Source organism: Artibeus jamaicensis, unplaced genomic scaffold (assembly GCF_021234435.1).
Source record: "Artibeus jamaicensis isolate MK-2021 breed Jamaican fruit bat unplaced genomic scaffold, CSHL_Jam_final contig_477, whole genome shotgun sequence".
NCBI lineage: Eukaryota > Metazoa > Chordata > Mammalia > Chiroptera > Phyllostomidae > Artibeus > Artibeus jamaicensis.
In genome coordinates this window covers 8,236,992-8,250,130 of record NW_026521854.1, presented here as the reverse complement: position 1 = coordinate 8,250,130, position 13,139 = coordinate 8,236,992, and the positions used below count along the sequence as shown (strand labels likewise).

The following is a 13,139-nucleotide window of genomic DNA, read 5'->3' as shown; positions in this document are numbered from 1 at the left end:
TCCTCCGGTCATCCCAACTGTTCTGTCCAACCTTCGGGAACGTTCTAGGGGAATGCTCCTGTGTCCTAGTGGGAAGCTCTCCCTGTCTCCAGATTCCCGAGTGCAGGGCATAAAGACTGCCCACGGCCCTGCCCGCCATGTCGATCAGGCCTCAGTGAACTGTGGGAACCTCTTCCAACAGCAGTGGGGTGCCCTGTATCCCCTGCATCCTGGGGGGACAGGGCACCCATGAGACTTCCCAAATTCTCTGTGGTCCCAGAACCTACTCAAACGTGATTCAATAGAAACCCCCAGCCTGGTTCCCCAAGTCACCGAGGGGCTGGCCTGCCTCTGTGACATCCCACGCAATCATTACGAAGAAAACAACACTTAAATAAAAAAGAGATTCTTCTGTTTTGTATTAAAATATTTTATATTAATCATTCAAACTTAATTTTTATACAATGAATGCATACATCGCAGGTGTCTGTCTCGGGTCGGGGAGACGGCAGGGTGGGTGCGCCCTGGCACTGGTACCGAAGCAGCTGGAGCAGAGGATGGAAGGCCGGGTGATGCTGCACACTCCCTCTGCTCCTTCCAGGTGGGGCACTGTCACCAGACAGGGATGTCACAGTGGAGAGGTGGTGGAGGTGGCAGCGTCCTGTGTCTTTCCAAGCTTCTCTGCAGGGTGAGTCGCATCTCCTCACTTGGGATGAGCCACCCGGAGCCTGAGGCCCTCTGTCCAGCGAGTCCTTGACCTCGGAGTGGCTGTGGCATGTCACAATGTGAAACGGGGACCACTGAGTGTGTATGTGTGTATATACAGACTTCCGAGTTTTCTCTTTTCGCAAACCCGCCTCCATGGCGGTCCTGCCCCTGCGCACATGCTTGGCGGCCCTCGCCTAGGCGGCGGGCATGTCAGCCTTGCTGAGAGCAATGGCCAACTCCAGGTCCTCCTGCTCCTGCCGCCGCAGCCGCGCCAGCCTCTCCTGCTCCGCCTTCTCACTTTCTCGCTTGGCCCATGCCAGCTGCTGCTCCTCATTGCCAAACTGCAAAGGAAAAAGGAAGGTTGGGTTACACGGCCTGTGAGCTGCAGCCACCCACTGAGGGGGAGGTGCACAGGGGGAGGGGCGAGGACCCGAAGAGTCCTGTCAAAGGTGGGAAGGGTGCAGGGAACTGCATAGAACACTGGGATGCATGGCGGCTGGGGTGAAAAACCAGAAAAAGCCAGAAGCCTGTACCTTGGTTGAGTGTGTGGTGGGGACAGGCACGCCCCAGCCCTGACACCCAGTCTGGGAGGGTCACATGCATGGAAAAGCAGGGCTGAGTCCGACCCTAACCACCACCGTGGACCTCAGAGAAACTAGCCACCTGTCTCCTGCGGGGAACTGAAGGTGACATGACACAACAGTGTGGGACACTGAGAGAACACCAGTGACCCCCAGGACTGACTCCATTCAGCAGCACGAGCGTGGGAGCAGCCTCAGCTCCGCCTCCTCTCAGGACTGGTGAGGCATCTGAAAGCAGCTGGGGCGCAGAGGTCAGCTGAGCCCCGAGGAGCTAGGACAGCGCCCCCATAAGGCCTGGGCCTTGATGGCAGGCTGCTGACGCTGGTGGGTGACAGGCGCTGGGACTGCAGAGCCAGGCTTGAATAGACCTTCCATCCCAAATGTGTAAAGGGGTCTGGAGGCCAGAACTGTGGATACGAGTCTTGAAACGCAGCATCTCCTCCTGCCCGGCCTTGACCCAGCTCGCTGTGGACACACGCTGGCGTTTACGCTGCCACTCGGTCCACACGGTGTTCACTGTCAGGGTCCTTCTCCGAAAGGCTCAATTTTTTTTAAATTATTTTTTCAAAAAGAGAGAAAATGGTTTTGATCCTCAGATAGGTGATTTCAAGCCACCTTCGCTTGAGGTTCCTTGGCTTTAAAGAAGGAAGAGCCAGATCTCACACACTCTTCTTCCGGTGTGGTTTTCCCCAAGGTCCTCAGTCACTCCGTGGTGCCTCCTGGTGGGACAACTCTGGCCCCCATGGACCCAGACACTACAGCAAAGACGAGTTCTGTTCAGGGCCCTGGCCTCCCTCCGCCAGCACGTCTGGTCTCGGCACCAAGCACTGGGTGACACCAGAGACAAAGAGGCAGGCTGGCCTCTGACAGGTGTGCACGGTGCAGAATCAACCCCGATCCAACACGGGCTCCTGTAGAAGCACCTGCAAGTCCCACCTGGGCACTGGGAAAAGGATGTGTGATGGGAATTCACAGCTACTTCTTCTCACACAAAGTCGGCACAGTGTGACCCAGTGACAGCCCAGGAGGTGGGGTCCTGAGACAGATGGGAAGACCAAGGTCTGTGAAGGCAGAGCCCTAGTCCCAGCATCCTGGACTCTCCCCGGTTCGAGAGGGGGCTGTCAGCTGTCACTGCAGGAAGATTTGGGGTACAAGATGGTACCCAGGCCTCCAGGGACTATCTGCAGGTCTGGGTATGGAGGGGCCAAGCACCCAGCCTTGGCACTGCCAGAACGGAGGGTGGGGGTGGGAGGAGCTGGACTGAAATGGGCTGTAGGCCCCAGAAAGGAGCTGAGAGTTCCCCTTCGAAGCTCCCTGGGCCAGCGAGTGGGGCGACTGAGTTGGCAGTTTTGAACGTTTCATGGTTCTACGGCTGGTGTGGGAGCCAGGCAGGGAATCAGGGTGGGTTGGGCGGAGAGAGCCTTGTCTGGAGCAGAGGTGGCCTAGAGGCAGAGGTGGGGCAGCCCAGGGGCCTCTCCCCATCTGGCCTCAGGAGTCAGCATGAAGCACTGTTCTGGGAGGAAAGGTTTTCTTTGTTTCTTAGAGAAACTGCTGAGAAAAATGCTCAGAGGTTTAGCGGGCCTCCCTGAAAACTGGTCCCCACCCCTCATGTTCCCACCGCTGGTTGCAGATAAGCCCCACCACGTCCTGTACTCTGTGGGGAATTTTCCAACACCTCCACAGGAGAAAAACAAGGAAAAAACAACAAGTGCTGGTGGAAATGACTCCAGGGTGCTGCTGGCAGCTGAGAGAGGGCACAGGTCTGACGACGGGGCCTCTGGCCTCTGCCTGCCCAAAGCAGGGGAGGGCGGGGCCCGAAGAGAATGACATGGGTTATATGGGTCAAAGCCTGGAACCAAGACCCAGAGGGGTCAAGTGATAGGCTGAAGGCACACCATGGTCGCCACTCGGCCCAAGTCTTGGAACAACCACCTGCTCAAGGGTCTACCTTTCCAAACAAAACATGCTGATAGGGACATGCCAGAAGCCTTCTAGTGAATGGGTGCAAGGCCAGCATAGGCCCCCCTACAGAAGCGTGTGGTTTACACGCACTGGAGAAGCGCCAGAGGCTGTGACATCCGACAGAAAGCTGGAGGAAGGGGGTCTCTGTCTCGAACCAGCTGACAATCTTTTCCGGGCCCAGCTGGAGACACCTGGATGGGGCTACTTGCTAGCCCCCTGACCTGGAGGGGTCTGTCGCACGACGGGACGGGCTCCGGGATGCCTGTGAGCAGCTCCGCTCTCTTCACTGCTCCTGTGCCGTCGTGGGACCGAGAAGTGGCGGGGCACGAGGGTGCCGCCTGTGAAGATTCCGGCTCGAGGGCACCCGCTCGGGGTGTTTACTGGTCAGCGACTCAGAGGACTCCTCACATGATGCCTGGTTGCCCCTCCTCGCTGGGGACAGCACCACACCCTGAGACGTCTAAAGGCAATGCTACCACATCACCTGAGGGGACACTTCTGGCTTCCTCCCATCAGCCCATTTATTCTGATGTTGAAATTGCATCCACCTCACTCCACAACACAAAGCTTAACCCATCTGACATTTGCTCTGCTCTCAATGCAGACCTCCAGAAAAAAGGGCCATTTTGCTAACCTATAAACACCACTTGCTAATAAACACATTTGTCTGGGGCAGAACGGCTGGTTTTTACAGAAATCCCAGAGAGTTTTCCTACGAACAAGCACAAGTAACCCACTGAAGGAAACTTGGAGCTTGTAAATTAAGAGGGGTCCAGGGCGGCAGAGCCGGGGCGCCAAAGGGGGACCGTGTGCTTGTGTGACACTGGCATCCGAACTCCAATACACACCAAGCTGCCTCTGCACAGGTAACCACGTCTGGGCGGCACTCAGAACACCCGATCTGAAAATCACACTGCAGTCTGCTGGGCGGTTCGAGACCCCTTGGTATCACTGGGAGAGCTAAAATACACACACCAGAGAAACCGACTTTGGTCTTTTATGAGTTAGCACAAATCAAAGTCCAGTGAACCCTGAAACCACTGGCTGATGGGCTGAACCTCCAGATACCATGAAAATGCAAGTGTTGACCATGTTTTTGGACTATGGTATGACAGAGGGGACAAACCAAACCAGTCAGGTGTCCTGCCTCTCCTCCACCCCAGCCCATCCGAAGGGGGTGAATCTCACTGATTTCCAGATTTCCTCTGGAAAAGCTGGGGCACCTGAAGCATAAAAGGTGATTTTAAACAGGAAACAGGGCTGCAAATTGAACTAGGCAGAATCAGAATCCCTGCCTGGAGATGAGGGTAATGAAATACCCAGAGTGTTTTAAAATCAAAGTTACCAACTATTCTAGAATAATCAGGAGTTTTGAGCCAAATGACAGCTTGACACGCTGTGTGTGTGTGTTTTTTAAATGTTTTCCAAAAACCAGCCGCCGGACGGGAGCAGAGGGGCCCCAGGAAATAGATCTATGCATTTCAAAAAGAGAACAGTCATTTCTCCAAATTGCCGTTCAAATCCACTCACCGCTCTGCCCTGCCCCAAACAAAGTACCTGAGTCATGCGTGAATGGCTCTATTTTTTCATCAGAATTTAATATTTTTTTCCACCGAAAAAACAAACGTGGTGCTATTCAAGAAACTAGATAAAGTGGGTTCTGTTCCTGGCTTTCACAAACAACGTCTCCATTTGCACACACCCACAGCATGCACGGCCTGTCGACAGGACCTAGCTAGCTGCAGCTATAAAATATTCACAGGTCACCAAGAGCCAGGGACAGAACAGTGTCTGGGGTGGCTTCAATGAGCCGCAGGATAGCTGGGCGGGAGGTGGATCTGAAATGAACCAAGTGTTCCTGGGGCACGCATATGGCCGGCAGAGCTTGTTTTAAGGTTTTGAGAAGGATATTCTAGGAGTCAAAGCGTCTATAAATACTGCATGTCACACCTAACCAGGAAACAAGGTACTTGGCAAATGTCAACGAAGAAAACTTTTTTTTTAAACATGGGTGCAAAACAGCGAAACTGATTCTGGGAAGACAAACTCTGAAACTCTCTGAGAACAAGATGCTGGGCACTGATGAGGGTGCTGAAAATACCCCAAAGTGACAGCATTTCAGAATCTGGAATGTTTTCACACCAAGAAACAGAGCCAGACTTACAAAATACCAGGATGAGCTTCTGAAAAGGCACCTGAATTTGTTAAATAGCTTTTTGAGGATTTGGGTAGGGTTTTTTTGTTTGTTTGTTTTGCAAAAGGGCAGAGTTTCAGAGTGGTTGTATTTCTCTTTTTGTCAGAGCTGGTAACTAAAATAAAAGTTTTTAAAAAACCAAACTGTTCTTCTCCCTGCGCCCCACCTGGGTCCTTCATTTCATACTTGCCACACCAAACACACTAAGGTGGGACAGGTATGACTCCTATACAGGGACACTTTAGGGACACGGGACCCTCGTGTAATAACTTTAGCAATTTTGTTTTCATACTTTGGAAGTGTCTGCCATCTCAGCTTCTGAAAACCAATGAACACAAGCACCTCTGGGCGAGATAAACAGTCCAGAGGCGACCAAGAGAGGGAGAGACGGGGACAGAGGGATGCAGCCACCAGATTCGGCCACCACACCAGAAGGACATGTGCCCTCGTCACAAAGTATCCAAACCACAGTGCCCTTTTATTTGAGAAACACTTTTTTCTTACAGAAAGCAGCAGTACAGAATAAATAACATGAGCAATGGCATGAATTACCAGGAGACACAAGCCAAAAAAAAACAGCCCCAAAGAACCTGCAAGCGGAGGGGGAGGAGGTGGCGAGGAGGTGGAGAACTCAACTTACAGAGGTGAAGTCTGCAAAGCCCAGGGAAGAGGCTTTAGAAGGCTTAGCTGAAGAGGAGGGAGCAAATGGATCTTTTCCACTAAATGGGTCCCCAAACCCCCTTTTGTTTTGGAACGGGTCGCTGCTGTCAGCCCCGAGTGGCTGGAATGGATCGGGGGAGTCGGGAAAGTCTGCAGAACCGAGCTGGCTTACAGGTGTACTTTTACCTGGAAAGTTTAGGAGAAAAAAAAAAGGAGAAAAAAAAAAAAGAAAAGAAAAGAAATGCAAGTTACTGACCACAGACAGAACGGAGTCCTGACTGAGGAGGCTGGGGGGTAAGCGCCCACTGGGACATCTTTTCCCCTTTCTGGAAAGATCTGGAATGCCACTCATGGGAGGTGGGGGAATGGCTGGTCTCTTGCTTTGTCCAGGGTTAACAGTTTGTGGGTGATACCAGAAAACCACTTCAGATGACCCCCACCCCTCCCCTCCCCACACACAGCAGTTAAAATGTATAGTTGTCCTTGAAAAGTTTGCACATGGGAATGTTCCAAAGTGATTCATTTCAGTGTGGCAACATTTACTATCATGCTGAGTAAAAACAAAACAATCATGGCCGAGCACAAAAATACATGGCAGGCTTCCAACAAAAGGTGGGGGGGGGGTGTTTACAATGAAGGGGGGGCTCACTCCACACTTTGGTGTAGCTGTGAGGGTCTGGAGGCAGCTCACCCTCACCAGACAGACACTGTCCCCACCCCCCAGCTGTGTTGCCCTGGGGTGTGAATTCTTTTTCAGCTCCTGCTCCTGTCCCTTTGGTACTGGTGACACCAAAGGACAGGGTTTGGGCCTTTCTGGGCTCTTGCCAAGAGAATGGTTCTAGGATACCTGGATCCCAGCAAGGGTGAACCCAACAGGGCAGAGAGAGGGGTTTAGCACTAAAGGGAAATGAGGTTGTGAGACAGTGGCTGGGGGAGTGTGGCTTAAGGACTGGTGGCTTCTGCCAGGAAGACCTGCCATCCTGCCAGAAAGTTCAATGAGGAATCGTACGTCTTTCCAGGTTTGTTTGGCAACGGGAGACTCCAAGATCTGCCGGATCTGTGGGCCAGGGTATTGCAAATAGCGGGAACACAATGAATGAAGCTTCATTCAACAGCGGGGCACATGCACCCCCACCCTGCACCATGACAAAGGCTCCTACAGCGCACAATGACTCTGCCTGATCTCACCCTGACAGCTCTCCAGGGCCCAGGCAGCACCTCCTTCTCCTTGAACCCACCAGTGCCAATAAGCTGTGCCAATGTGCTCATGGTCCCCTGTGCTGCTTTCATCTACAACAGAGCTGGGCACTTGGGATGGAGAACGTAAGGACTGCAAGGCTGAAAATATTGATTATCTGGCCTTTTACCAAAAAAACAACAAAACAAAACAAAAAAGTGTATCTCCCCCCCCCTCCAGGCATGGAGAAAATTGTTAATCCCGATGCCTGGCAGGCAGTAAGCAAGCCTCCTGTGATGAGGCCCTTCTGAGAGACTGAGGGATGCTCCAGGCCCCTGGGTTGTAGCCAGGCCATTGTAGCTCCACCACCCGGAAGTCAGACCTGCTAGACACCCTGCTACCCCCAAAGGGAACTAAGGCCCCCAACCGCAGCTCTGCTCTCCCACAGGTGCTCAGGTAAATATATGCATCCTCCCCTCAGGCCACTCCCCAGGACCCCCACCCAGCGCCTGCAGAGTTCCCTGTCCCTGCCCCCATCTAGGCTCCTCCTACCCTCTGCACCCCTTCCTCACTGCACAGCAGCACCACCTATGAGGATGGCAGGTGTCACCCCCAGGAGAGGACACACAGCAGGTCCTCTTGTGGGGCGGCTGGCTCAGAGGTCCTAAAGCTCCAAAGAACTGCCCTGGGGAGAGTGCCAAATTCCAAGTGGTTGGCACCATCCAAGGCTTGATGACAGCTAGATAAGTGTTCTCATGCAAAGCACACTGGGAGGTTGTGCGTGTTTGCACATGCGTGTCCTGGAGCACCTGCAGCCACTACTGGGCCCAGGGAGACCAGCGCTCCCCTGTACACTGTGCCAGTGTGAGCGAGGACCCCCAAGCCCACAGGCAGGGGTGCCCTGGGAGACAGTGTGTAGAGGAATGGGGACACAGGCTTGGGTACCAGAGGGGACAAATGCTGATCTTGTGGCCCGGCCACCCCTGATCTCCCTTCCATAGCCACTTCCACTGTCCTGACTGCCCTGTGCTGCCCAGCACTGCCCAGCACTGCCCAGCTCGGCTAGTCTGTCTCACACCCTCTCCCTTCCCCAACACCCTCTCCATGGCGCAGTCCTCCTCTGCAGGCTCCTCCACTGCTCTGGCCATCTTCCATGACACTGACTTGTGTCCTGGTCCAGCCTCCAGCACACCCAAGGGTCCCGCAGGGTCACTTCCATGTGGATGATGGAGCTCAGCAAACTGCAGGTCCCAGTAAATCCTGCTCTATCCCTGGGGCCAGCCAGCCAGCCTGCCTGCCTGCCTCCGGGGTACACATGGGCCAGACTCTGCCACATGGGCTCCACGGGACTCTCCGAGGGACTCAAGGCCTGTTGGGGCAACAGCTCTGAGGACTGAGGAAGATATAAAGGGGATCTGGCTTCCCTCCTTTGCAAGAAAGAGCAACAGTCCCTGCTGCACTCTTGGACTAATTTTTTACCAAAAGCTAAAATGATCATGGACCAAAAAGCAGAATTCCAACAGAGGAAAAAGTAGGAGACTGCTGGAGACAGGTTGAGAGTCCCAGGGCAGGGCACCACCCCGGGTCCCAGCAGTAAGTCTCGGGGACAGATGATCACAAAGGCCAGATGCCTTCGCGGATTGAAGAGGTCGGCTGACCCAGCCAGGGGTCTGAGCGGTCAAGTCCATCATCCACTTCTGTGTTTTCCTTCTTTTCAATTAAGGACTTTCTCCCTGGTTTGGTTTTTGGTTTTTGGTTGTTTTTTTTTTAATTGCTTTGGCGGTGGGGTAGCGGAGTGGGTGGCTTTAAAGAATCTAGCCTGCTGGGATTTGAAGCTGAGGTTTCTGACAAGCAGAGAGATAATGGGGAGATGAAAAGCATCATTCACATCGAGAATCGCCCATGCCCGGTTTTGCTGTTGCTGAAACCGTTGTTATTTAGAAATCATGACTGTGTTAACATGAAACCAGGGCACATCAACTGCTCTTGTTTTCAGAGGGGGAAAAAAAACAACGGTTTTTTCTTGGTTGTCTGTTTTTGTGCTTCAGCATGAGGATGAATTATTATGGTACAGGACGCATGCAAAATCGCGGGTGTGTGCAGTTTGGTTGACACTCTGCTTGTGGCCAGAGGTTTTCTGCGGAGGACACGCAGCAGGACAGCCCAGAGCCCAAACTTCCCTCTCTGCATCCCCACTATTTTTAGCCGCTGCACTTTTAAAACAATTCTGGGTCTAGTTCCTACTTTTACATAACCACTTCTGCTAGCTCCTTACTCGTTTTTCCGATTTTCTGAGGTGTAGCTTATCTCAAACGTGACAGAGTAACTTTAGGTTGTTTCCATGTCCCCGAGCAAACTCACTACATGGTTTTTATGCCTTTTTACGGTTCCAGGTACCACAAAGAAGGGTCATGACTGAGGTGTGTTTCAGTGAACAAAAATCTTTTAAAAACTGGTATAAAAGCTACCCAGGACGATGCCCGGCATGCATGGTTTGGTGTCACATTCCTAGATTTCTGTCCAGGGAACCACCGATCCCTCAGGGTAGCAGAAGGCGGTGACCAAAATCAAACGAAAGAGAGACCCCCTGGGGGCTGCAAGCTGCTGACTGGGCACCCACTGGGGTTCTCCAACACTCATTGTAGTTTTCATGAAGAAGAGGAGAGGGACGCATGAAGAGAAGGCAAAATAGGGCTTATTTCAAACCGCAGCAGTTTCAACAGTTACCCAAGCGGTGCACCGAAACCGCACACAGGACTGCCTTCAGCAAAAACAATACGAGCCCGATGGTTTACCACAGCGTGTGTGCTGTTAAAAAAAAAAACTTGGTGGCCGGCTCCACCCTGATAGAAATGTCTTTAATTCTTCTATTTCTTAACTTCTTGAGGCCAGAGAGCTCCCAAAGCTGGGATCGGCCAAGCGGCCAGGACCAGCACGGTGACTTCAGAATGAGCTGTTGGCAGCGAAACTCGTGGTTCTGCTTTTCCCAACATGCTTTTCAGGAAACCCTGGCCAGGAAGGGTCCCTGAGAGCTGCTGCATGGAAAACAATGGAACACAAATACATACGCCCCCACCAGACTGGAAAAAACGTGAGCGCTGAGAACTCTGAAAGCGGGCACGCTCTCTTTCTCGAAATTTTTAACTGAAGAGGAGAGTGAGAGGTTTTGGATGATTAAGGGTCTCAACAAATCTGACTAATAAAAATATCACAAATACATGTGAGAGTGAATGAGTATATTCATTCCAACCAGACACTTGCTGGGTTCTATTTATAAAATTCAGGACGGGAGTTGAAATATGCAGTTCTGCAGATTGGAGATAAATACAAAAACAACAGAACGAAATAAAAAATAAAAAACAAAGGTCTGTGGTCAGGACAGCTGCCCCACCTCAGCTATCCCCCACACAACAAAGCACGTGTCCCCGCCCCATGTGCCCCTACCTGGGATGTCCACTCCACCATCACTCACCCTACACAACACGGGACAGCACACAACTGCCACGCATTCTACACAAGCCGGGAGTCCCACACAACTGTCCCGCCCTACAGGGGATCCTCACAGGACTGTCACGCATCCTACACAATAAAGGACACCCACACAACCACCAGGCTTCTTAGAGTCACCCCACACAGGGAGCTGTGGCTGGGGAGGGGGCGCTCCTCATTGTCTCAGCCCCTCCCTGCCCACCCCCACTTCCCCAGCAAAACAGGTGGACTGTGGGGGGCGGGGGAGAAGGAGAGGACCGGGCTGCCCAGAGCACCCTTCAAATTCATGATCACTCAGAGAACTTTTTACTGGCAAAGACTGCTTTTCACCCACACGCAGGCATGTCCCCCCCAGCTCCCACAACGGGGGGCGTGGAGGGCGAGGACACACAGGACCGCCTCGCCGGTGGGGAGTCCTGCAGAAACAGCCCTGCGCTCACTGCTGCACATTCGAGGAGAAGGCGAGCGGCAGATCAAAGCCGTGCCAAGTAGCACAGCCCTGCAGATAAAATCTGAGGTCCCACCATCAGAGCATTGAGATTTTCCACTAAAAATATTTACCGAATTTTAAGAAAATCTGCTTAATGCATTGAAGGGAACAGGATGAGGTTTGGTTCTGAATTGTTGAGAAAAGCTGAACAAATATTTACTATTATCCACCAGGCTCCCCCACAACTGGCGGTTCCCAGCCTCTGGGAGGCACCTGGGGTGCTCAGAGGCCATGGAAATCTCGCTGGGTGAGAAGCCTGGTGGGTGTGGGGTCACTGGTGTCAGAGGAAAAAGGGAAAAATGGGGCAAAGCAGCCACAAAGTCCAAGTCCTCCAAAGACAAATAGCCTTTGGAGTGAGAAATACCCTTTCGAGGTTTCCAGGAAAGGCTATCATGACATTTATTTGTAGGAAACCTGGCAATGGCTATACTGGTTCTGTAGCAACAACGGGGGAAGGGGCTGTGTGACTCACAAACGAATTGACAAACCCCGACTCAGTCCTCACAACAAAAAGAAGACGGACTGCAGGTGTCAGAGTTCTGCTTTTTGAAATAGCATATTTGTTCTTTGATATGCACCTTCGACACACTCTACCAGCCTGCCTGCACCCTCGGGGGCCTCAGGTGCCTTGGGGACATGGGGAGACACTAGCTGTACCAGGTGGTGGGGCCCTGGGTCTATACCACAAGGGCCACTGCCTTTGTTCCTCCCTACAGAGGCACGCTGGTGCTGCCAGAATGCCGCTTCTGCTGGGGCAGAGAGGCACTGTGCCCACATTTAAGAAAATCACCAGGGTGCCACGCGGCGGGTCTGGAAGCAGTAAGAAGGCACGTGTGCACCACAGGGCAAAGTAAAGAGCCCGTCAGGAACTTTCTCCTGCTGTGGGGGAAGCTCAGGAGCCAGGAGAGCCTGTAGCAGAACGGGGGACCCCCAACTCTCACTCTCTTTATGACAATCTCCCTCCCAGTCAATTACACGCACGCGTGCTGTTTTTCAGTTGACAGTGGTGGAAGGAGGGGGGGTTGACTCAGTGCTTCCAATGCAAGAAAAACAAGAAATGAACAACCATGCTCACTCCATTGATAAAAGCAGGAGCAGCACAGGGAGCAGCTTCCTAGCCCCTCACCTTGCTGTAGCGGGAACCAGAAGCTGGGGGAGGGATGGTGGCGGGTACACAAGGCACCACAGTGTTTGGGGAGAGGCCCAGGGCAGGGCAGTAACGCCCGTCTGTTCGTCCCCAGGATCAGACACAGGATAAGAGTTAGGCTCTCTGCCGCCCACCCTAAGACCCCCGCCAGGATCCCGGTGGGCTGAGCCAGCTGTGCCCTGACTTCCATGCTCCCGGACCCCCAGCCTGGGCATTTGCACCACACTGAACAACAGGTGACTACTATGTCACTTGACTCCCACTCAATCCGCCCTTCTGGGTGCAGGAGGGTAGGTGTGTGCTAAGATAGGCAAATGCTTCTATTTTCAAACTCAGCTGGCTTTGCAGAACAGAAATTCACCCAAAGAACAGCCCATCTCCAGGCACTTTACTTGTAAGAGGCTGAGAGTAAAATGACATTTCTCCCTCTGCTGTAGGCAGGGTCCCACCAGCTCTTCTCATTTTCAGGGGTCACGCCCAGCCTGACACAGACCTCGCCAGTGGGCAGGAAAAGCGGCTCTGAAGGCTGGCCAACAGTGCCGAAATCCTCCAGGCTCCTCGAGCTGGCAGTGAACCACTTGTCCCATTCTAGAACTTCACATGTACCCACTGATTATCTCTTTGAAATCATCGTGGGAACGGAATTAAAGTAGTTAAGTTCAAGGCTAAGGTGCTAACCGCATGGCTCAACTGGAGAAGCCATTTTAAAAGTGGATCTCGTGTGATAAACATGAGGTCGGGACCCATGTGGG

At 52.8% G+C, this 13,139-nt stretch overlaps 1 protein-coding gene across 11 annotated transcripts in view; it reads right to left on the bottom strand.

Annotated features, from left to right (window-relative positions):
- Positions 1-404: 404 nt before the first annotated feature.
- The window catches only part of EPS15L1 (epidermal growth factor receptor pathway substrate 15 like 1), a 97,031-nt gene continuing 84,296 nt past the window's right edge, over positions 405-13,139 (bottom strand). For 5 of the 11 annotated variants that reach the window (XM_053668078.1, XM_037141932.2, XM_053668080.1 and 2 more), the window contains 2 exons: positions 6,065-6,270; positions 405-1,028 (listed from right to left, as the gene is read on the bottom strand). In XM_053668078.1, coding sequence (XP_053524053.1) covers positions 882-1,028; positions 6,065-6,270 — 353 coding nt within the window. In that variant the 3' untranslated portion in view covers positions 405-881. Of the gene's footprint in view, positions 1,029-6,055; positions 6,271-13,139 lie in introns of those variants that run through there. The other 6 variants (XM_053668085.1, XM_053668088.1, XM_053668084.1 and 3 more) reach the window with 4 other exon arrangements.